Here is a 26,671-nt window from a genome sequence, read left to right as displayed (position 1 = left end):
TTTCCTCCTTGTATTATAATTTGAAATTATTTAACCTTCTTGTTATAGAACAAGAGTTTGAGGATTTTTTTAAAAAAACAATAATTTTGCCTTGTACTGTCCATGTCCCTTATTTCCAAAATCCCTACAATTTGATTTGGCAATATGAGTCAACATTGGCATTATTTTAATTCTTTGCTACATCAGTGTCAATCTGTGTGTGTGCAGGTTCTAATTTATAAGATTGTTTCTACTGTTGCAGGGGTAAGGAGTTCAGTTCAGTTTATTACTCTGACCGGTCATGATGTTCTACTCTGAGTATTTCTTTGCAAGTACTGGCCATTAAAGAAACATACAGATTATAAAAACTTAAAATATTGTTGGTACTTGGGTGCTTTTCATTGGCATGTTTACTTAGTTATTAAAGTGGACAAGAAATAAGTAATTCATAATTATGATCTGTAGCATAAATAGTTGAGTGAAGTAGGCAAGGTTGTGTTGGGAAGTCTGAACTCTGATAGTTCCTGTGCACCTCTAAATGGCTGTGAGGGTAGTAGAGCTCTAGAAACAAGTCACCTCTATTTTAAACTTTAAGGATTTTAGAGAAGAAGGGAATCAAATAAGTAAATATCTGTTTTAGAAAAATTATCTTCTGTACTCATTTTCCTTTCTCTTTATTTTCTATTATTCAAAAACATTCTTGTAATTATTAAAATGATGTTCTGTAAAGAAAAGTCGTTCTTCATAAGATTTAACTGTTTCAATCCTGAGAGAAATAAGCATATCAAAAAAGATCAGAATTCTGTCTAATTTCTTAAACCCATTACAGATGTTGCAAATAGAGGAAGCTTATTTTGTCTTCTAATGAGTAGGTACATTTTTCCTTCCCTTCAAAATATGCTAATAAAGAGTTTGATGGATTTAATACTTAATTCATTCAAAACCTAATTGAGATTGTAGTAAGCACCAATAATACCCAGATTGGAAGTACAGGAAATACTCATGATGCACATCACCTTATTCTCATACAAATACTATTTCATAGCTCCATAAAGAAGGGTCTTGGCTATCCTGTCAAAGCTGGTCCACCGGGGTCTTTTTAGTTTAATTACACTATCCAATTAAAACTCCTTGCAACATTTTGATTTTCCTCTCCTTGGGCTTGAGTGGAGATGACATTTACAAGCCTTGGCTTTCAAGTAGACAATAGTTTGATTGATGAGCTGCAGAAGGAATGAAGGAGGCGATTGCCATGTGGAAGCGCTGCTTAGTGCACTTTGATTTATTTATCATCTGTTCCTAAAACAAGACTGGTGAGGTAGTGGTGGCAGTGGGGTGTACTGTGATTTACAAGGTGAGCTGCAATGCATTCCAAAATGATTTAGTTGGTAACGGGGAAAAAGGAAAAGGATGTGGTAGTCTGCAGCAAATAGTTTAATCCTTATACAGCTAGTCACTGCGGTCCCTGCCATTTAACCAATGTATTAATAAGAAGTTTTTGTGTCAATTTGTCACAGGGAAGGATTGCAGTTAATTATAATATTTAAACTCTGGTGCCATCCAACTAGTAGTGACTGATTTAGAATGCAGTGTTATTTAAAAAGGCAATGTATTATGATTTAAGCAATCTTTTCCACTTTCCGGTCCATCTCTATTTTATGATCACTTATTTAGAAATTTCAACATTGTTGAAGTTCATACCTTGTCACATCAGATATGTTTGGTAGGTCAAATGTGTTACTATCGACAAAATAGTGAAATTTGAACTGTCGTATATTGCCTTGTTATTCAGTTCAACTTTCTTCCTCCCTAATATATTGAAAAAAAAATTGTTGATCAAGCAAAACACTGTTGAAGCTAACTGCTTTTCTTTTGGAAGAGGTATCAAAATATTTCTTAGTGGAGAGATATTATAGTTCTGAAGAGAATTCTGATACTTAATACCCCTATTTCCCTGCCCTATTTTAAATTATCACTATTTCCCATGTCAAAGCAAAATGTATATTATCTCACTGTTGTTCTTAAAAATAGAATATAGTGAATTTGCTGTTTCAATTTATCCTATTTCTGTTGGTTCATTTTATATTATGTTATGTTCTATTATCCCAATATTTTAAGATGATATTTTGTACTTGACTTCACCTGCTTTGTCTTTTGTATCCAAATGTTGCAGCATTTTAACAAACTTGATCTTCCATAGCTATCTGTACTTTCCTAACACAGTTTCTTTTTAATCTAGTTTCTGAATGAATGCATCCCAAAGACCATTCATTTTTCATCTACCTCATACCTCCCATGGTCATTACTTCTCTAGCTTGTCATTTATCAAAAGATCGTTGTTTCAGTTTCCTGAAATTGAGCCTCCCCCCCCCCCCCCCGAGTTCTTCACAAGGAAGCTACCAAACTTATACAAAAATACATCGGCATGTTGCTACAGATGCTGGAAATCTGAAATCCTGGAAAGACTCACCAAATTTCGTTGTCTTTGTGAAGAGAGAAAGAGAGTTAACGATTTGAGTCAATTAATACTCTTCACCGAGAAAAAGTCATACTTGCCTCAAAGTATTAACTTCTTCCTCTCCTTACAGATGCTGCCAGACATACTGAGTATTTCCAACACTTATATTTCCATCAAGCTTTTAAGTAAAAACAATCAGACTGCATCTTTGGAGGGATGCAGTTACAAAACATATTTTCTTTAGTTTTTAATTCTTTTCCATAGGTAATGTTGTTCTTGCATTTTAATGTGAATGCTAATTGTAGTGAATTATATATATGCATACGTTCTAAAGTACACGCCATCAAAAATGTGAAATAGAACTGAATATTTGGAAAGAATATATGTATGGAAATATTAGACTTATTGATCTTCTGACAACACTAGATTGGTTGAGTTTTTGCATTGTTTTTATTTTGAGGAAGAAAGAATGACAAATTAAATTATTATTGATTTATTTTACAATTCAGCTGCCATTGAAAAAAGATCGTATCAGAGCATATTAAAAGAATAAAAACACAGTTGTGTATAACTGTGGCAAGCACGAACTCTATACGTAGCACCTTTAAATATGTAGTCTTATTCTTCATATTAAGTCACTAATCTCAGTACTGTTCAATCAAATATATGCCAACGAATTACAGCATTTCATGGCAAAACAGGCACTTATTAAAAAGTACTGTTAAGCTTTGCAGATTCTTTGAAAAATATTTTGTGTATATATGTTGAATTTCCTGTGAAAACTTTCCACGCAAGGTCACACTAGTTCCCTTGACACACAAATTAGCAAATTCGCTGCCTTGTGAACACAATCATTCATATGAAGAAAAACCTAAATTTAATCCCTGGTCACTTTTAACTTGGCTAATCTGACCTTGGTTAACAGTAGAGGTGCTTCAATTTGGCCTTCTGGGCTGGGAGAGAAGGAGAGAATTGGTCAATTCCATTCATGACCATAACCATAACTCTATGTATTTGTACACTTGCAGGGAATAGAGACAAGTGTCCTAAGCACCCCACATTGTTATATTGACAGCCAACATGCACTATTTAGCCTCTCATATGAAGGCAATATAATAGTGAGCAGCTGTTCAAGCAGCTCATTTCTATATATGAAAGATTGAGAGAAATTATGCATGTGATTTTTTTTAAAATTTTGCCACCAGTATAACAAAAGTCAGAACAAACATAAGTGTCTCATTAAACCAGATGTTGTACCACTAACACCTGAAATAAGAAGGTATTATTTTTCTTTTTTTAAAAAAACTGTAAACCAACCAGTGGTGAGCTTTGAATTAGTTGTAATAACTTTTAAATAGGGATTTCTGTAGAATCGTCCTTACTCGGTTTAACAAACATGAATGTATTTACATACTAATGAGCATCTAATTAAGATTTTTTTTCATTGAGATTTTTAAAATACATTGGACATTAGTACCACTAGGGGCTTTTTGTCAAATGCTTTAAAATATTTTTTAAATTATTTGACAATTTCCGATTTGGGAATTTATCTTAATGGCTAGTAAATCATAATTATGTTTAATTGCCCTTTTTACAATGAAATCAGTAGGAAGCTCTAATTAATATGTCATGAGTATTTAGTTTCCCATTCTTTTGTAGAAATATTTGTGAATTTAAAAACAAACTGCAGGATATTTCTATTAATGTAAAAATACAGTTAGTCTCGCGTTTACCATAAAATAAACTGAGTTAGACCAGTGAAAAACAGTCATGATGGGTGCAGTTGGAGATTTTTTCCAAGTGAATTGTTCTTATGTTATAAAAAATCACCTCGGTTCTATCACTTCTGGTGCTGCATGATTACTATTTGCTGTTTGTGATATGTGTCTTGATCTTCAGCTGCGTTAGATAAGGGATTTTTTTTTCTTCAACAGTGTTCATTTTAAGTATATGAATTCACCTTTGATTTTTTTTTTAAATTTTCAATTCATTGTTGATTTTTTTTCAGAAAATATTTCCTTCATTCTAAGTTTTGAAATTTATGTGAACCATAGAAAACTCCATTCCTGAAACAGATAGGCATGTGCACACATCTACAGTATGAGGACTGGATAATGACTTCAACTTATGATTGCTATCATGCTAAAAATAAACTGTCCAGCAACCATAGAAGATCATTTAACATTGTGTGAAGATTTCAGATATGGGGGCATCTTTCTTTTTGTTGTTACCCAAATTCCCAATATTAAACAACGTTAACTGTTAATATGGATTGGAATTGATGCACCAGTAGTGTAGGCAAAAGTGAGGACTGCAGATGCTGGAAACCAGAGTTTAGGTCAGAGTGGTGCTGGAAAAGCACAGCAGGTCAGGCAGCATCCAAGGAGAAGGAAAATCAATGTTTCGGGAAAAAGCCCTTCATCAGGAATGCTCTATTCCTGATGAAGGGCTTTTGCCCGAAACGTCGATTTTCCTGCTCCTCGGATGCTGCCTGACCTGTGTTTTTCCAGCACCACTCTGATCTAAGCACCAGTATTGTAGCCTTCTCTCGATTCTGTATTGCCTTCTAATTGGTTGAATTTAGCTTTGCATTTAGGATGAAATAATCCTGTCAGAAGTTGAAGTATTTTGCTGCACAATACTAGCATGTTCACACAAACAATCAACTTATCTCAGAAAACTATTCTTTTAACCCTTTGGGATTTGCCTGTTATGGGGCCATTGTAGTTGTAAGGAAGATGCAGTGGAACAGTCATGGTGATAGCTAATAGTTTGAAGCTACTGAGTGAGATCAAATCTTCTCCACATTTGGAATACAGCATACAGTTCTAGTCGCCACATTACCAAAAGGATGTGGATGCTTTGGAGAGGGTGCAGAGGAGGTTCACCAGGATGTTGCCTGGCATGGACGGTGCTAGCTATGAGGAGAGGTTGAGTAGATTTGAATTATTTTCATTGGAAAAAAGGAAGTAGGGGGTGACCTGGTTGAGGCCTACAAAATCATGAGAGGTGTAGACACCACCTGTTTTAAAAAAAAACCTAGGCTCCACCTCCTCCCACCCTATCTCCTGTTAAAAAAAAACCTACATTACACCTCCTCCCACCCTACCTCCTGTAAAAACATCATCCCTTATTCCCAATTCCTCTGCCTCTGCCACATCTATTCCCTGGATGACCAATTCCACCTCAAAAGTCCCAGATGGCTTCCTTCGTCAATGATTGCAACTTACCTTCCCATGTGGTTGACAATGCCCTTCAGCATAGCTCCTGCACTTCACCACCGCCCTTGAACACCCTCCCTCCCAATGCAACAAGAACAGAACCCTCCGATCCTCACCTTCCACCACATCATCCACCGCCACCTCCAAACGGATCCCACCACCAGTGGTATATTTCCCTCCCCACCCCTATCAGCTTTCCGAAAAGACCATTCCCTCCCTGACTCCCTCCTCAGGTCCACATACCCCACTCCTAGCGCCTTTCCCTGCCACCGCAGGAAGTGCAAAACCTGCGCCCATACCACTCCCCTCACCTCCCTCCAAGGCCCAAGGGTTTCTTTCACGTCCATCAGAAATTTACTTTATCTTTACCAATGTCGTCTACTGCATCCATTGCACCCGGATGTGGTCGTCTCTACATCGAGGAGACAGGATGCCTTCTTGCAGATTGTTTCAGAGAACATCTGTGGGACACTCACACCCATTGCCAAGCCTCCAACTCAGCACTGCCTCCGGACCTGTCCATCACTCCCCCCCCCGCCTTTGACCTATCACCTTCTCCCTCACCTTCATCCACCTATCGTTTTCTCAGCTACCTTTCCCCAAACCACATCTCCTCCCATTTATCTCTCAGCCCCGACCCACAAGCCTCATTCCTGATAAAGGGCTTATGCCCAAAACGTCGATTCTCCTGCTCCTCGGATGCTGCCTGACCTGCTGTGCTTTTCCAGCACTACACTCTCAACTCTGATGTCCAGCCTCTGCAGTCCTCACTTTCTCTGAATGTTCTGGGGGCCTGAGTTCAAATTTTGCCATGGCAGATGATAGAATTTGAATTCAATGAAGAATCTAGAGTTAAGGATTATTTGACCAAAAAACCATTACTGATTATCGGGGAAAAAACCCACCAGATTTACGAATGTTCTTCACTGAAGGAAATCTTCCATGCTTACACGGTCTCCAGATCCACAGCAATTTGGTTGACACTTTACTGCCCTCTGGGCAAATGGGGATGCCAATAAATAATGGTCGAGCCAGAGATACCCACATCACATGAACTAACAAGAAAAATTTTAAAAAGAGAATACTACACCAAGTCACAAATGCAAATATTAGGTTAGATGCCTAAATCCATGGTCAAAAAGGTTTTAACGAGCCTCTTAAAAAAGGAATGTAATGTGAGGAACTATAGGGGATGATATTTCAGAGGTAACACTGAGGCAAAGGATAGCATGGCCACTAACAGTACGATTAAAATTGGAGATGTCAGAATTAGAGTACACGTGACTTGGGAACATTATGGGGCTAGAGGAGACCATTATGATAGAGAGAGATGAGACCGTCAATGGATTTGAGAACAAGGGTGAGAATTTTAAAATCAAATGTTACTTGACAGAGGCCAGTGTACGTCAACAAACATGAGTGATAGGGGAAAGGGTTTTGACACGAGTTAAGACACAATAAAGCTTTGGATGGAGTCAGATTTATGGACAGTGGAATTTGGAAGACCATCATGAATGTGTTTGAAATATCAAGTTTTAAAGTAACAATAGCACAACTGAGGTTTTCAGCGTAGATGAACTGAAATAGTACATAATTGCACAGTGTTATTGAGCTGTAAATAGGCAATCTTTATGACAAAAATATTTGGTTGGAAGCTCATTTCAAGACAAATATCGCATTGAGATTACAAACAGACTTACTTAATCTCAAACTGTTACTAAGGAGAAGGGTGGAGTTGACAGTTCTGAGGTAGGGGTCACTGGATGCGAAACATTAACTCTGCTTTCTCTCCACTGATGTGCCAGACATTGAGTTTTAGCCACAATTTGTTTTTGTTTCTGATTTCCAGCATCCACACTTTTTTTATTTAATATTCCTGAAATCTTCTGTCTCACTGCTGCTTCCCCCTATACTCCCACTCCACAAAACCATTCCTCCCAATGTCAATACATAGTCGCTCACCTGAAAAGTTATTTTTATAGTGTTTATATTAATTTGGAGGAGACAAATGTTATGCCATCATGGCTAGTCAGTGCTACATAATACAATATTTGTGACATTCACCTCAATATAAACTCTAATATGATGCCTCATTTTAATTAGTTCAAGCATGTTTTATTTAGACGTGGAACATTCTGTAGATTCTGGGTTCTCTGCTATTTTGTGGTCATATACAAAACCTTTACGATATTTCTTTGGTGTTGTCAGTTAGTTACAGAAATTTTCAGTGCATCCTTTACAAAATTATGAATGTACTGGTTAGTAGATTCCATCATGTACTTTTGATAGGGGCAGATCTGCTGACCATTTCATTTGACTGGATTACTACTTGATTTCAAATTTGTAAGAAATTTGTACATTGGAAATTCTGATCTCCACCTTGACTTGACCAGTAAAAGGCAATTTTAAATACAACTTCACTCCGTGCATGGAGACAATTATTTATGAAAACAATCCCCGGGATAGAAGGGAAGTGCAACAAGGATACATTCAGCCTAAAGTATTTCTTTCTTAGAAATTATTGTTGTATGTTCTATTGAATAAAAGTTGAGCTGTGCAGGGTCAATTACTGAAATAATGATGTCATCAATACTACATTTTATTTGTTCTTTTTCTTCAAATATGTTTGCTCTTTTTTTTCCATACATTAACCAAAAATTCAAATCTCATATTTCTGAAATCAAATCAAATAATTAACTGATTTTTGAGCGGGAAATCCTCCAGTTCATCTTGTGAAAAGTTATCTTCGTTCAGTGCACAAAGGGGAATAAAGGTTATTTTGTAAATTGAGTTGTGTTTAATCGCTTTCACGATCAGTTTTTCAGTTTACAAAACCTCCTTGTTCATGTCAGAACAAAATAATGTAAATCGCATCAACAATGCTGTCACTTCATCCTGAGGTACTATTTTATTTTCAGTTTTATTTTGCTTCATATAGCTGTTATTCTGCTCGGTGAAAAATCTAAGGCAAGTGCAGTAACCTTTTACTGCCACTAGATGTCTTGATTTTGTATTTATGGAGTAGACTTTATCCACATGTAAAGGGAAAATATTTCTGTATAGCATCTGTCATTATGATCACTATGAAGCGACCTTTTCAATTTTAATTCCAAATTCTTGCAAACTGAAATTTGATGTGAATGTTTGAAAAGCAGCAGCTGTCTCTTGATGAAAGACATCATTAATTTCTCCTGTAGAGAAAGGGTAGGTTTAAAAATTTTGTGCAAAGTTGAACTGTTTGTAAATCCAATACATATGCAAGTTTATAGAGGTGCATTGGAATAAGAAAATTAACAAAAGCTTTAAGCTGTTGGATAATTTTGAGACTCAAAGGCAACTTTAAATAGATATTTTCTGTGAAATTTTCATCTCCAGGTATTTGATGCTCACTGTCAATTTGCAATTACATATGAAAAATAAAGCATTATATTATGTCACAAAGCCATGCATCTTAGAGGGAACGTTAATCGTGGTTATATGGTCACCAATACATTTGTTTTTTATTCCACATTTTATTGAATTCAAATGCACCAGCTGCTGCAGTGGAATTCAAACCCATGTCCCCAGAATGTTGTTGTGGGATTCCAGATTGAAAATTCAGTGACATTACCACTATCCACGAGCATTTTGAATGCATCTTCAATGTGACACCTGGAAATCTAAATTAGTAAATATAAAGCACAAAGTATAAGTTATAAATAGATAAGGAATAAACATTTGGAATGACAGATCGGATTGAGAGAGCACAAAACTTCTTTTCTATATCTTCAATACTAACCACTGAGGGATTGAGACTTTCAGTTCACCCCTTCACATTTTAAAATTAATTCTCCTTGTCCGAGAAGTTGCTTGACAATAATTAGCACTTAAACCATTAAAAATTCACTAGTTCCTGAATACACTAGCCCTAACTTTTCCAGATATCCTTTGTGAGGAATACGTTGACATATACTTCCAGTTCACAGCGTTTCATTTCTTACACTGTTGAGTTTATCAACAAGGACAATAACACTGCACCCTGGGAAGGAGCAGAATATCTTTAACAACAACTTTGGGATAACTGTTTGTTTGCAAAAGTCAAACATTACTGACTGATTTGCCTCATTATAGTAAATGATAGTTTCACTATTCTTATCCATGCAAGATCTGCCTGATTCCGAAAAGACCACTCCCTCCGTGACTCCCTCGTCAGGTCCACACCCCCCCATTAACCCAACCTCCACTCCCGGCACCTTCCCCTGCAACCGCAAGAAATGCAAAACTTGCGCCCACACCTCCCCCCCTCCCTCCTCCTAGAGTGAGCAGAGCCTTTCACACTCCTGTTTTTTTTATTATTAGATAATTCACAGTTTACAAAACAATTAACATTAACAGCTATATACAGAAACAGCAATTTTACAAAGGAGAGGAGCAGCAAAGCCAGGCCCCAAACCCTGCGCACTCCTGTTACACACCGCCTTCCTAACCTGCAATCATCTTCCTGACCTCTCCGCCCCCACCCCACTCCGGCCTATCACCCTCACCTTGACCTCCTTCCACCTATCGCATTTTCAACGCCCCTCCCCCCCGTCCCTCCTCCCTACCTTTTATCTTAGCCTGCTGGACACGCTTTCCTCATTCCTGAAGAAGGGCTTATGCCCGAAACGTCGATTCTCCTGTTCCTTGGATGCTGCCTGACCTGTTGCGCTTTTCCAGCAACACGTTTTCAGCTATAGCTAAGAGTTGGCAGTCAATAAATATTATCAATGATAAATATTAAAACAGCCTATTTGAAACTAATTTGGAGCATTCAAGACAGCAATTTAGTTTACTTTTGAAGTTTTGATGATAGATGTTCAGTTATAATATGTAGATGCTATGAAGAGCAAATGTGTTTTATGATAACCAAATTCAAATTTGTTATACCTGACCAGGTATGGTAAAACTTTTCTGCTTTTTCAACAAGTTCAAAGTTTTTGTGGGTTTCATTCCTCAAATTTCAGTGGTGCAGGTACGTTGTTGCAGGCAGTGATGGGAGTCAAAGGGAAATTCCTGAAATGTTACTCACGGTCTTGGTTTGAAGTTGAGCATGTGTTCAGGATACACTTATTTCTATGTAACTTTTGCCCTTCTTCCTTTCCCTCCTTCAGTGCCCATTTTTGGAGATGGATGAATGCAATTTGGGTTGGTTTCATTCTCTATTTCGGCTTAGTGGTTCTCCTGACAGATGAGCTCAGAAACTTGCCATATGGACAATTGTCAAAGCTTACTGTGCTATACTAGCGATATTGTCCTGAATGTAATGAAACCTCTTCCCTCACCTGAGGCATGGTGATCCTCAGGCTAAACCACCAGCAGTCATCTACCTCTAATGAGAGAGCAGCCTATGGTCAACTTGGACTATAGCAACTTTACCTTTACCAATCAGTGACCTGATATGTTGACAGAATAATCTGCTTGTACCACTGTACTGTTGTTTATGTAACAAGCCAGTCTAAATGCAGATTTGTAGCATTAAGTACTTTTGGGGGATCCGTAATCAGTCCATAATGTTATAGTGATGTTGAATGGAAAACAAATACGAATAATGCAATGTTGTCCTTATGATACTGCATTTATAATGTTCTTGTTTATTTCCGAGAGAAATTCTAAAAGCTTATGTACTTTCCTCATTTCTAAATTCTATCATGAGCAATCTGCTTGAAATGGATGTTGAATTAAGCATGTATTTTAAAATTTGACTTTGCATCAAAAGATAAAATTATAAAGCTTTTATTCTGTAGTATCTGTTACCATAACCACCCAGATTTGTAGAATTTAGGGAAGGTCATGTAGCAGATTATTGACGTATTACATCTGTGCATACTGTGAAGCAGTAAATGCCTTGATAAATCTACCATAAATATTAATACTTATTTTCCTGTAATGGTTATCCCAAGCACAGTCTGGTTTCTTCTCTTTTCTTTTCTTAACACCATTGCTTCCCCTCCCCCATCACAACTCAAATAACAAAGAATTGACAGAGGACCTAACTAACCAAATGATTGATTTTGCACTTTGTCCATTGTGATAGGATGGGGAATGAAATTATATTAAAAAGGGTTCTGTTGCCTTTGTGGTGAGTTTTGCCTGAATGATGTTGAAATGACATGCGGAGGCTGTCGCCATCATGCAATTTCCTTCTGTTCTGCTGATGGGACATTAATATCACCATCTGTTTCTTTGTCAAGCTGCATCCGTAGTAAAACTCTGTTCATCTGTTTGACTCCTGTCCTTTGTTTGCCTTGCAGGCCATGCAGTATTCAAGCTCACCTATCTAAGCAATCATGACCACAAACATCTCTACTTTGAAGCAGACACCAACACAGTCAATGAAATTGTGCTGAAGGTTGGTAGAAAAGCATGCATTTTGCAAACTGGTCACCAAAGAAAAATTGGTTCCTAATGACAGCATGACAATAAATTCTGTCCGTCAGATTAAAATGTTGGTTCACTCTTAAAAACTCAAAGGTGATTTCTGACAAACTGAAGATATGTGGTATCATTACTGCATTTCAACAGTCATCAGCTATATCCTCAATTTGCATCTTAGAAATAGTAAACATCTTACAATCGAAAATGAGTTAAAAATGTTCTTCCATAAGTTTGTCTATGCACAACTGAATTGTTGTTTCAAATCAGTTGACAGACCTGTTTTTCTATTAATGACCATTTTATGTTAGAAAGGTAAGCATGTTTACTTCTAATGTAGTACACCACACACTGATGCTGGCAGTTATGCTGCACTGTGTTTGCAAAGTACAACACTCTCCCATATTTACAGTTAAACAGTGGTGTCAATCTCCAGACACTAGCTAAAAGTAAGAATTTTAAGTAGGCTTAACTCTATGGGACATGTGAGCAAAGATCTTGCATCCTAATATCAAAACCCTTGGTAAATTTTCAAAACAGGGGAAATATGACAGTATTTCTTTTGTTAAACCCCTATGGGCAGAAAGATTAAAGTTGTAGCAACAGATTTGTGCAAGCTTCCTGGGTACTTTAGATTGCCTAGTTCACCACAACATAAAATAAGTTATGTAAATTGTAATAGTGATTAAAATGAAGAGTTGCTCTTTTTTTTCCCAGTGTTACGTGTCAGGTAAGATGTACATGTTGACTCTGCTAAACAGTTTTACCAGATGCCAAAGTAGCTTGGCAGTAAGGAAAACCCAATATTCCTTTTCACATAATGGTCCTGGTCATCTGAGAATTGATTAGATGTGTTTTTTTGGAAAGGCAACTTGTATTTCCAAACAGTGAAACATCCTGATATTGTTAATGGATCAAAAGTATTCAGGCTGACCAAAATAATTATGATGATTTTGATTTTTTGTTGTATTTTCTTTTCTGCACACTCTGTTTTTATGTGTACACACAGTTTATATGTTTGGCTTTTAGACAGCGTTTTACAGATTCTGTTAAGCATCACAATTACAATTAAAATGTAAATGATACAGTGCTTCAACAGAGTGCTTTAACTTATCAAAACAAAAATCTTCTGTGTAAAAACATTAACATTGAAACAGATGTAGTATTTAATTCAAATTGCATTTAAGTTGAATGGTGTTTCATCTTAATGACAAAAATATATGAATCTCGAAAGAGAGAACGAGAGATAATGAGTACGTTTTGTGCATCTTATTCTTTAAGCTCAAATAGGTTTGAAGAGTGTTTTCGGAGGAAATTCTAACAGGTGATCTGTCTGTTTGATTAGTTCTCTTTGCTATGTTGTAGAGTAAGCTCTTGAATTTCCTTTACACTAAGAAATCCTGCCATTTTATTGAAGTTCTGTCACAGTTTGTCACTTTTTAAAACTCTTCCCAATATTGTGAAATTGAACCATTGTGCATATGATCATAGCATTTTCATGCCTGCTGGGTCTCCACTTTTAACTCTTCAATGAATATTATCTTGATGAAGTGCCATTATAGTAGATAACATCAATATAAAGTCAACTGTAACAGTGAGAATTCTGTTGCAAACTTCTAATGAATTTGAAACATGTTTCATTAATAAATTCTTGTTTTTAGTTCAGCTGCCTCAACAATAGCTAAATATAACCTTCAGTGAAAATGAGATGCATAAGCATCGCAAGGGATTAAAGGATTACCTGAAAGGTCAAAATTAATATTAGTGTAGGCAGCTAGAGTAAGAAGTATTTATAGTCTTAATTGTTGTAATCAAGGGACACTCAAAGATTTATGTAAATAATATAACGTAGTACAGTTTCATTGACCTAAAGTTAGTATAAATCTATTGAGATGTCACTTATCCTCAAGTATGTTGAAGCAAGTTTAGATTTAATTAGGGAGGTATTTTAAGTATAGATTTTTGGCTTTGAAATCAAAACCATACAAAATGGCAATATTATTTTGATATCTTATCAGATTAGTAGATCACATCCCAGTTGGGAAAATTTGTCATCTAGGGCAGACATTAAGGAAGTATGTGAATTAATTTAAGGAACCTTTAATGGACTGGACTGGGAACTTATAATTTGAAGCTTTATAAATTATTGTTTGGTGCAGTTTCAGTCTGGAAAAGATTTATGAGTAAATTTTTACATCTGCCATTATAATTTTGAATAACTATTTAGTTTGTGCAGAGCCCAAAAAGGGGTTGAGACCTGGATCAATTCCTGCGTGCTTCCTCTGTAATGGGCTTTAGGTCATAGCACCTCAATCCTTTGTTTTCCACAGTGGGGAATAATTGAATTCTACAAGATTTTTTTAAATCAAAACTAAAGGTATAGAAACTTTTCCTTCTTTTCACATGGATCCTTTTCATAAATGGAATAAGAATTTCAGGATGGACCTTAACGGTTTTTTCTCATTTTATTCCATTAATTTTATTGCATCCTCACCCTTTATGAACTAGTTACTAAAGTATGATATTGCACCCATGGGGCACTGTCATCTTAGTGACCATTCTTCCGATGTAATTCACATGCAGTGATAGCGAACTATCTGACAACAAAGACTTTAACAGCTGAGCATCTGTTTTTATCTAGTGTCCATGTGCATAGATTTCCAGATAGGTCACTGAGTACTAATCATAAATAGGAACGCTGACCCAATTTACTTTTGCTTCATAAACTGGGATGTTGAGGTCAATTCTAATGCTTTTGCTGCTATCCTCGCAAGATAAGCTAACTTAACACAGAGAAAAATACTGATTTCCATGGTTTATTGCCTCAATCCCAAGGCAAGTTTAATATTAAGGTGTCTGTCACCATGTAACTCAGTTCCTAGATTATGAGCATTTTCCATGGGCATAAACTCTTGCCAGTGTTTTCATTTGCCAATTAGCTGGTTGGTGAGTATGTTTTTTTTAAGGTCCTCTCCAAGCAGCATGACACCATGGTTTGAAATGGTGCATATTTAGCAGACAGAACTGGTGGTAATAAAGTTTGTTAACTAGGTCAGGAAAGAGAAATGATGGAAAGAGATTTGTGATGATGTATTGTTTCAAGTAACATTGACATAAAGATAGTTAAGGGTCTAACAAGACAAAAGCTTTACTCTACCAGTATGTGTAACATGGATTTAGCTTGACAGAGAGAGAGAGACACACACACACAACTCAATGAAAAAGATATCTTTACATTCTTGTAAACCTTTCCGTAAACTATTTGCCACCTGACCATAAATCGTCCATGATAATGGTAGTATCAGTGTCTCATTAGATGGCTATACCAGTCAAGATGTGTTTTCCATTGTAAGGCTAATCAAGCCTTACAATGCTGTGCTGATTTCCAGTAACTGTGTCTCTTGAAAATGCAGACAAGTTCCCCTTTACAACAATTGTCTCTCTGAAATATTTTTTTCAATTTTCTTTCATGGGATGTAGGCATCACTGGTCATCTCTAATTGCCCAAAGGATGGTTAGGAGTCAGCTATATTGCTATGGGTCTGGAGACACATGTAGGCCAGACCAGGTAGGAGCAGTTTTCTTCCCTCAAGAATATTCATGATCCAGATGGGTTTTTCCTGACAACCAGCAATGATTTCAGGTCATTGTTGGTCTCTTAATTCCAGACTTTTATTGAGTTCAAACTTCTTCAACTGCCATGGTGGAATCCGAACCAGGTCTCTGAATTAATTGTCTAGTGATAATACCACTAGGCCAATGTCTTGCCATACATTTAGAATTGAAAATTTTGCTTTAGTTAAACTTTTACATACATTATCGTGTTTATGTCTTTCTGCAGCTAAATGGCTCATGTTCCTGTTACGCCTGTGCACTTCTGAATTCCGCTTACAATCAGTATATTTTCTTTTAATCCTTAAAATCTGAACCAACTGTTGTACCTACTCCAACTTTCTTGCATACTATATGCTTATATACCCTCTATATTTCTCTCTAGCTGTCTAATAATTTCTGTACTGTTTAGGACCCATACATTGGAATTTAGAGCTAGTTCACAATATTTCCTGCAATCGAACTTCCTTAGGTATGAATCACTCTGACCTTTGGCAAGAAAGAATTTAGCTACACAAAGTGGAAATGTGCAAAGGTGGCCTCTTCGCACAGCATACAACAGTTTAAAACTGTGCTTGCTGCTTAGTTTTCTGTTTCCTTTTATTTTGAGGAAACATGCCTGGCTTACAGTCAACCTGAAGACATACATGAGATGAGTAATTCATTGGGTGCACAATGTATATTTTTGTTGCATTCACCTTATGCAACCAATATGTGGAATTCTTTTCAAGAATGTGTAATTTTTTAAAAAATTCTTAAATCTAATTGTTGCTTAACTGATTTTTATTGGTGCTGCACAGCTTGACATTCTTGGCCTCTTATTTTTATTTTCTTCCATGGGATGCACCTTACCTAAGCTCAGAATCTCCCAAGACAGTCCTCCTGAGAACAGTTAATTATCGTGCAGGGAATTGGAAGTACACAATCTTGACTTGCTGCTCTATGTGCAGCTCTGTAATAAACAAGTTTCCCTAAAAGAGTCTTTGCTGATCTTATTACAAGAATTCAATTGTCTTGCTTTGAGGATGAAACTTGCTCTTTTTTAATCTGTTTTTGCTTTCCTTTCTTGGATGCCCTTGCACTGCAGCAGCTCTGAACAAGATGTTGAGTGGTGATCTGATTATTTGACCTTCCATCAATATCTTACAGAAACAGGCCACAAACAGGCAGAAGAAAATGCCCGAGGTGACATTTATTTTCTCTCCCCTCTCTCTCATGAGAGAAAATACACATCTCTGCCTCTCACCAGTGCTCAGTGGTGTTAATCCAATTGGAAACTCTGTGATTAGGGATGGTGATGCTGATCTGTATTTTACTGGTCTGTGGAGAAATATACTGAATAGAACATTCATTGGTACCACATATGAGAGTAATGTAGCCAGGTTTTTAAAAAGACAAACTATAAGAGCTTTTACAGATATATAGAAAAATATGTAAAGCAAACAGCTCCTTAGAGATAAAGATGGTATAAGTGATCATGAAATAGCAGAGGTATTGAACAAATGTTTTGTCTGTTTTCACAGCAGGAGTCAAAATTACATATCAGAAATAAAAAATAACCAAGAAGCAAATAAGTGAGGAACTTAAGATAATTAATATCAACTGAAAAAGAGCCTTAGAGGATCTTAAAGGACTAAAAGCTGACAAACGCCTAACTCTCGATTATCTACACCCTAACATTCTAAAAGTAACTGCAAAGATAGTGGATAGATTAGTTGTGATTTTCCAAATGTTTATACATTTCAGAATAGTCCCAGCAGATTGGAAGTTAGTAAATATAACTTTGTTATTCAGAAAAGAAAGAAGAGAGAAAACTAGAAACTCTAGACCAGTTAACCTGATGTTACTCATTGGGAAAATGATGGAATCTATTAATAAGGAAGTCTTGATGTTTTTTGACTCTGTCTGATCAGATTGTAATTTTCTATATGGTGTTATGAAAACAAAAACACATTACAATTTTATTTGAGTTTATTAAGGATTTTGCTAGTAGGGTAAAAGAGCACTAATAAATTACTATCCTTAGATTTCCAAAGGGCATTAAATAAGACTAACGTAAAGGTTAATATGTGAAATAAGAGTTATAGCATCCGGGATACTATAGAAACATGCATAGTAGGTTAGTTTAGGAAACAGTGAGTACAAGTAGATGGAGCATTTTCAAGTTGCCAGCAGTAAACTTGTGAAGTGCTGCAAGGCTGTGTTCTGTGTCTCTGCTATTTGGAATCTTTACTGATGGCTTGAACATTGAGACTGGAGTAATGTATCAAAGTTTGCTGACAATGCAAAGCTAAATTGGAATGTAAGTGTGAAGAGGACACAGGCTGCAAATGTATAGATATGTGATTAGGCAATAGAGTGACAGATGAAGTGTGAGGGAATATGGGGAAATGTGAGGTTATTCACTTTGGTTACAAGAATAGAAAAGCTTGATTTTTTAAAAATGTTCTGAGAGCCTTTAACTGTTGATGTTCAGAATGGCTTAGCAGTAAGGAACATGAGATACAGCAAGCAAAGAGGAAGATGTAATATATGGTGGTCTGAAGAAGTGTCACTGGACTTGAAAAGTTAACTCTGCTTTCTTTCCACGGATGCTGCCAGATCTGCTGAGTTTCTTGAGCAATTTCTGTTTTCAGTTTCATATAATATTTAGTCTTTATTGTAGATGGCGTGGAGAACAAGAGTAAGGAAATCTTACTAAAGTTGCATAGGCCTTCAGTCCAGTCACACTTCCTGAGTGCTATTTTGGTTTCCATGTCTCAGAAAGGATATACTTACCTTGGTGACATTACAGTGTAAGTTCACTAGATTGATTCCTGAAATTAGAGGATTGCTCTGTGATAAAAGGCTGAATAAATTTAACCTAGACCTTTTGGGGTTTAGGAGAATCTAAAGTGATCCCATTAGTTCTCATGCACGATTCTGAACAGGTTTGGCAGGTTAGACATTGAGGTTATTTCCTCTGGCTGAGGAATCTAAAGCACTGGCACACAACCTCAGAGTAAAGGAACCATCATTAAAGATTGTCAAGAGGAGAAATGTATCAATTCAGTAGGTTGTGAATCTTTTGAATCCTCTACTCAGAGTATTGGGTACTCTCCATCATCGAGTATATTCAAAGCTGAGAGAGTTTTGATCTTTTGAAGAATTAAAGATGATCATGAAGAAAAAAAAGAGGAATTCCGTTGAATTGCTGATTCGGCTTATGAAGCTATGTGGTTCACTCTTATTCTTGTTTCTTATGTTCGTGTTGTTGATAACTTACTTTAAGATCAAGAGGCAGTAATTAGTGTATGTCTGGTAAATTAGCTATTGATTAGATTCAAATAGACCACATCTAATACTCTTGAGGCCCCACTCTCTGACCACAACGAGAAGAGTATTGCAACAGTAGGAGTATACCTGAAAGAAATCAGGAGATCAAAAAGGGGGCATGAGATAACTTTGGCAAATTGGGTTAAGGAGAATCCAAAAGGATTCTACAAATATGTTAAGGACAAAAGAGTAACTCGGGAGAGAATAGGGCCCCTTAAAGATCAGCAAGGTCGCCTATGTATGGAGCCACAGGAGATGTGTGAGACACTAAACGAGTATTTTGCATCAGCGTTTATTGCAGAGAAGGATATGGAAGCTACAGAACTTGGGGAAACAAATAGTGATATCTTGAAAAGTATGCATATTACAGAAGAAGAGGCACTGGACGTCTTAAAACACATAAAGCTATATAAATCCCTGGGACCTGATCACGTGTACCCTAGAACTTTGTGAGAAGCTAGACAAGTGATTATTGGGCTGATTGCTGAGATATTTGTATAATTGGTAGTCACACGTGAGTTGCTGGGAGACTGGAGGTTGGCTAACGTGGTGCCACTATGTAAGAGAGGTGATATGGAAAAGCCAGGGAACTATAGACTGGTGAGCTGGACATTGGTGGTGGGTAAGTTGTTGGAGGGAATCCTGAGGGAGCAGGACTTGCATATATTTGGAAAGGCATGGACTAGTTAGCGGCAGTCAGCATGGCTTTGTGCATGGGAAATCATGACTCTCTAATTTGCTTGAGTTTTTTGAAGAAGTGACAAAATTGATGAAGTCAGAGTGTTGGACGTGCTCTTTGTGGACTTCAGTAAGGCATTCTGCATTTGGACTGGTTAGCAAGGTGAGATCACATGCAATACAGGGAGAACTAGCTATTTGGGTACAAAATTGGCTCGAAGGTAGGAAATAGAGGGCGATGGTGGAAGGTTACTTCTCTGACTTGGAGGCCTCACCTAACTCATCTAATCCTTGAGATCCACCTCTTCTGTTCCCTTGACTCTTATTCCCAGTAAACTGTTGCCTATCTAACTACCTTTGCCATCCTCTAATCTAACTGACATTTTAATGGTTCCCATTTTCTATGCACTGCACTGCATTTCTTCACATCCCACTCTTTCTCCAGTTCATTCAAAAAACACCCCTGCAAACACTTTGCCTATCCAAACTGCCTTTGGTTACTGATGTAGAGCAGCAATCAAATGCAGAAATTATGATGCCAGAGGCACACAGCTTTAATGCTTATGCACTCCAGGGGAAAAAAAAAACATCAGGAACAGGAGTATTGCATTGAACCTAATCTCAAAACAATAAAGGGAATTTAGTTGAAGGATAACTATAAGTTATTCAGATTTTTTTTGTTAGTTACAATACTTATGTTGTGCAAGTGAAGCTGCCTATTAATTCATACTTCTAAACTATGAAAATTAGATAAGTTTTCTCCAATAAGATTGTGTAGCCAGTACTGAATTTTGTTTAATTCAGAATTTAAAATGTGCCTTATTGTGTGAATATACATATAAAATCTCTTTCATATCTTTCTTTGGGGCCTCTAGTTGACACTACTTCAATTAGAATGTTGTACAAAGAAATGCATTACACCACTGGCTTAGGGAGACACCTCATACTGGTGTCACCTCCAGGCAGCCTGCTAAGAAGCAATAATTGCTGAGAGGAATTTCTCACCTGTCATGCCATGTTCCTGTACACAGTCAAGAATTATATATTACCAACTTAATTTTGGACTATTTCAAATTCATAATGTTTTCTTTAATTATGATATGGTTTCAAAGCTGTTTTGTTTAAAAACTAGGTTTGTATTCAGCCCACCAGTCAATTTTATGTTGATGCCAAAAAATAATAATCTAGGCATTAAGATTGTTTGGAAACTTATACAAATCCTCAAATTCTTATCCAAATGTAGCGCAGTGAATCTTATACTCTAATAAAAGATGGACGGCATGGTGGCTCAGTGGTTAGCACTGCTGCCTCACAGCATCACGGACCCAGGTCCGAATCCCGTCTCGGGCGACTGCGTGGAGTTTGCACATTCTCCCAGTGGCTGCGTGAGTTTCCTCCGGGTGCTCCGGTTTTCTCCCACAATCCAAAAGATGTCCAAGTCAGGTGAATTGGCTATGCTATGGTGTTAGTTGCATTAGTCAGGGGTAAATGTAGGCTATGGGAATGGGTCTGGGTGAACCTATGAATTGCCTGATTAGTTTGTGGGGAAAGGGAGTCAATGAATTTAGATAAACCTGTATATTCCAAATTGTATGATACAAGTGCTGCATAGATTCAAGACAGCATAGTTCTAGCTTTTTTTATAAACTCATCTGATTCAATTTGCGGGTTCAGAAATTGCAAATAGAATTGTGATGCATTTGGAGGTTCTTTGTGCATAAATCCAACGGTTTGTATTTATGCGGCACGGTGGCACAGTGGTTAGCACTGCTGCCTCACAGCGCCAGAGACCCGGGTTCAATTCCCGACTCAGACGACTGACTGTGTGGAGTTTGCACATTCTCCCCGTGTCTGCGTGGGTTTCCTCCGGGTGCTCCGGTTTCCTCCCACAGTCCAAAGATGTGCGGGTCAGGTGAATTGGCCATACTAAATTGCCCGTAGTGTTAGGTTAAAGGGGTAAATGTAGGGGTATGGGTGGGTTGCGCTTCGGCGGGTCGGTGTGGACTTGTTGGGCCGAAGGGCCTGTTTCCACACTGTAAGTAATCTAATCTAATCTAATCTATTTTGAATGTATATGTCATTATGAACATTGGTGTAATACATAGGGGAAATATTTTCTTTATAGAAATTAGCATAATCCAAGCCACTGTCGGCATGAATATGTAAAAAATAACAGAATCAAAACAATAAAGAAATGTATGTAAGATCAAATATCTCCAAAAACCTGAAACACATAATGAACATCCAGAAAGCTTCAAATCCATCAATATAATTGGACTGGCATTGAGAGGGAGGAGACAAGAAAAATGACTGTGTTTTAAAGGTATTTAAGTGGAAACATAAGTTTGGAAAAGCACCTACACTTCAAGATCAATCCTATTGTAGGTAAAATCGATTTTAATTGTGCTTTTTTATATTTTTAATAGTTGTTTCAGTCACCTTTGGAATAATAGAATCATTAAGAACCAAATATATTTTTGTAGCAGTGTATCCAACCATGAACTCATGGTTTTTAAAATGTCCTTTATTCTGTTCACTGGTCTACAAAGCACTATGCGCAGAGGTGTGTCATCACATAAAGAACTGCCCTCAAGATGGTGTGGAGTAGGGGCCACCTCAGGCATAGGTTAACTGCATTCAAAAATACATTTTAGAATTCTGCAGAGTTCTGAATGGCAATATGATAATGAAGATTGTCAGATGCTTGTAGGTTTTCTATCAGTGATAAACAGTTGACCAAGGAAACATCTGCTGTATTACTTCAGCACTATCACAAAATTGTACAATAATGGCAATGTTCAGTTGTGTAGTTGTAGACTAAATACTACAGTATACATTTTTCATAGCTTAATGAATTGTACCTTTTTTCAGTAGGCAAGAAATAATGTTAAGTGTCCCAACCCCTCTATCATAAATCTGTTATGTCACTCAAAATTACAGAAACTGTAGGATTTGTAATAAATCCTTAAAAAGAAATCCTTAAAAAATGTTGAGATCAGAAGTCTTTCTATTCCAAAGACAAAGATAAATAAATTATTTATATTTAATGTGTGTGAATCCAAGGGATCTTCCATAAATTTTAGGGAGTTTGCAAAATCAAAATCAAAACATCTCACTAGCCAATTCTTTAAGACCCCAGAGTGAAATCCATTGAGACCCTGGCATTGTTAGCCTGCAGATCCATCAGTTTACTCAATACCACTTCTCTGGCGATTGTAGATATTCTGAGTTCCTCCATAGCCTCCTTTTCCTGATTAATTGTTGCTTCAGAATGTTACTTCTATCCTCTACAGTGAAGTGTAAAATATTGATTTCACACATCTGTCGTCACCTGATATCCCATTATTATTTCAAGGCATTTTTATATGACCAATGCTCATTTCAACTTTTTTTAAAGTATTTGTTGAAATTATTTCTATCTATCCTTATTTCTAGATAGTTTTCTTTTGTCCTGTATTTTCCCCCTTTATATTTTTAGACAGTCGTTGCTGTTTGTTTTTAACATTTTGTCCAGTCTTCTGACCTGCTACTTGTATTTGCACAATTAGGTTTTTTTATCTTTGATTTTGATGCAACCTTTAATTTTTCTACTAGGGGTGGGGTCTGTTCTCTGAAAATGTTCTTACTCTTTACGAAATGTGTATTCTGAAATATTCCCTTCAATGTGTGCTACTGCAAATGAATTGACCTGCGTTGTAACCTAGTTTGCCAAGTGACTTTACACAGCCATGCTTTCATGCCGATGTTTACGTTTTTAAAAATAGTTTAAGAACCTACACCTTACTCCCTCCAACATTGTTTTTGGTATCTAGGGTCACCTTGATTCTGAGATCAGGAATAAATCTTATCTTGTTGCACAGTAACAGGTCTAATATAGCTTGGTTCTGGCCAGGTCTAGATTGGATCCCGAACATGCTCTTCTAAGAAAGTATCCTGAAAAGATCTATGAAATCATCATACCTTTACCTGTCTGACTTGACTTGTCCATATATAGATTAAAATCCCCCAAGATTATCACCATACCTTCTGAGAAATTTACATTAATTATTCTTTTATGCTCCACCCTCCTGTGTGATTTGTCATTAAGATGGTCTGTGTACACCACTCCTACAAGTGACGACTTGCCTTTATCATTTCTCATCTCTACCCAAACTGTTTCCACATTGCTAATTCCCTGAATTTGGGTGGTCTTCCTCAATTAATTAATTTACCTAACTCCCTGTCTTTCGTAAATGTCCTGTACCCTTCAATATTCAGGGCCCAACCATGTCTTTGTACTGGCTACCAGATCATATTTGTGTTGCAGTCTCAGTTCATGTTTTGTTTAAAATGCTACATGCATTCACTTACGAGGACATGTATTTTTTTTGGTAACTTCCAGTCTTATCGATTGATGTACTCTTAGGATTTGTGTTTCCTGAATTGGTCTGTTTACGATTTCCTATATTAAGACCTTTCTCTTTTGCCTTCTGTCCATTCTTCAATTTACCCCCCACACACACCTATTTGATCTCATACCCCTACTCTTTAGTTTTAAATCGTGTCTGTTTGCATGTTATGACGTTCAAAAGAACATCAGACAACTGTAGTTCAGGTGGAGATTGTCCCATCATTAGGAATCCGTTTCCCCAGTACTGCTGCCAATGCCACAGGAACCGGAACCTATTTGGGCCACATCAATCTTTTAGACCCACATTCATCTAATTCACTTTGCCCTGTTTCAGTTTGCATGTGACTCTGGTAATAACCCAGAGACTGTAACCTCTGTTTAATTTGGCACCCAGATCTTTGTACTGACTTATGCAGAAGCACCTCCTTTCCTGCCTTTTTTGCTCGTGTCTATTTGGACCATGATGACTGGATTTTCCCCCTCCGACTGCAAGTTCCTCTCTGGCCCTGACTAAATGTCCCAAACCATTACACCAGGCAAGCAACACAGACTTTACTGTCCTTACTATTGTATTTATTTATTGTTCCCCTTTCTGCTGCATTCCTTGATTGTTCTGAAGTGGCATTCCTGTACCATGATCAATTGACCCATGCATCCTGTAAGCCTCAACTCTCTAACCAAGCTGAAATAATCTCAGTCCTGTTGCTCAATTACGAAGATTAAAGTTTCTGCCTGTTGGGCTTTTTACATGCCTCCCAAGCAGTCAGACATTTCTGTGACAGAACAAAGATCGAATCAGAGGTCCCTTTCCTAAAAGGTGCATCTACATTCTGGTACAAAGAATCCAGGTAACTTTCTTTTTCCCTGATGCAGCACAGTGTCTGAGTTCAGCCATCATCAGTCATAAACTCTGAGCTGAAATTGCTCAAACTTCAAACACTTACTGCAGATGTTTTCACTAAACTAAACAAACATCCAGGAGCACCCACATGTTACAATTATGTCACATCATTAGTTCTGCCATCCTTAATGAGTTCTAATTAAAACAGCTTCATTATGTTCTTGAATTATATATTTACTTTTTTTATATATCTTATTATCCTTGCCGCCAATTGGTATACTATTTTGAACCTTAGGAATAGAATAAATCTTAGTCATGTACTAGATATTCACCAAAAAAGCTGATATCTTCTCCTGTATACTGTAAGAACTAAGTCCAGTAGTCTGAAAATGTTTGAAAAGCAAAGAACCATCTCTTTCTCTTCCCTTAATCACTCAACTTCAGCACTCAATATCGTAGCAGGTCAAGAATGGGTTGCTTAAAAATACATTTTTGTATAAGGGGGTGAGTTGGCATAGTAACCTGGTTGAACACTCTAAGCTGCTGAGATTTTAGCCTCTCTGGAGGCATGGGTTTGTATATCATTGATGCCAAAGCTTTAAATAGTCCAGCTTTAAGGCACTGCAGCAGCAGCTTTTGGATGAGGTAAATGCCAACTCAAATTGAATGAGAAGGAGTATGTGATTTTCAGTGTTGTGCCCTTTGGGGTTCATTCAGCTAAACTGCCTGCCCATCTTCCACAGCTATGTTCTCACTTGAGTGTTCACAGAGAAGGAACATGCAGAGTCCACTGATTTGCTTGAGATTTTCCATGACTGGTGGGCACTACAGGGGCTGGCATGTCTAAATGACATTTTAACTGAATTTGTTGGGTTTATTTCCTACGTTGTTTCTTGTTACTGCACCCTTTTACGGGGGGTATTTGTTAATTATTTTAAAAAGACTACAAGCTGACGCTCAGTGGGTACCACTCTTTTCTGTGTCTCATAAGATTGTGGGATCAAGTCCCAGTCTAGGACTTGAACAGAAAAAATTATAAAAGGGGATTGCTGAGATTCTGGGTAGCAGGGGGTGAGATCTGTAATGCTGCATTCTATCACTACACCGACATTCAAGAACATTTCTGCCTGGTTTTATACTACTGCAGCTAGTTTGAATCTTATTTAACACTTGATAAAGATGCAAAGAACAATTTTTTACAAGCTGCTGTCACACAGTGAGATTTGCTGCCGTTTCAAAAATCCTGCAGAAGGTATGATCATCCCTCACGTCCATTCCCATTACATACCTTCAAGTATATAATTTTCCCTGTGATGTAGCTGAAAAAAGTTCAAGTGTTTTGAGGAACAGAATTTACATCACCTCTAGGAAGGAAAGCAATCTGATGTTTCAGATTTAGGTACTGACATAAGGTAAGAAAGAAGAGCACCAGACTATCATCAAAAGCTTGCAGCAAGTTCCTGCTAGATATTAAATCCTTATTTAGCTTTTCTCTCATTGTTTTGAAATCTCTCTTGACTGTCATGGGCTCTGTTTCTGAAAAAATAAAAACGGAGAAAATGCTTTTTTTCTCTCTTGAAACACAATGAGTAGATCATATGGGAGTGATTCTGGATTAGTGGTGCTGGAAGAGCACAGCAGTTCAGGCAGCATCCAAGGAGCAGGAAAATCGACGTTTCGGGCAAAAGCCCTTCATCAGGAATAAAGCCTGAAGTGTGGAGAGATAAGCTAGAGGAGGGTGGGGGTGGGGAGAAAGTAGCATAGAGTACAATAAGTGAGTGGGGGAG

General features: G+C 37.2%; 1 protein-coding gene across 7 annotated transcripts in view; it reads left to right on the top strand.

Moving 5' to 3' along the window:
- mapkap1 (MAPK associated protein 1) overlaps positions 1-26,671 on the top strand; it is a 331,621-nt gene that overhangs the window by 299,197 nt on the left and 5,753 nt on the right. For all 7 annotated transcript variants that reach the window (XM_043720206.1, XM_043720203.1, XM_043720205.1 and 4 more), the window contains one exon: positions 11,928-12,025. In XM_043720206.1, the coding sequence (XP_043576141.1) occupies positions 11,928-12,025 (98 nt within the window). The remainder of the gene's footprint in view (positions 1-11,927; positions 12,026-26,671) is intronic.

Source organism: Chiloscyllium plagiosum, chromosome 30 (assembly GCF_004010195.1).
Source record: "Chiloscyllium plagiosum isolate BGI_BamShark_2017 chromosome 30, ASM401019v2, whole genome shotgun sequence".
NCBI classification, from domain to species: Eukaryota; Metazoa; Chordata; class Chondrichthyes; order Orectolobiformes; family Hemiscylliidae; genus Chiloscyllium; species Chiloscyllium plagiosum.
Note: the sequence above shows the minus strand (reverse complement) of the source record. Positions and strands in the feature narration are given on the sequence as shown.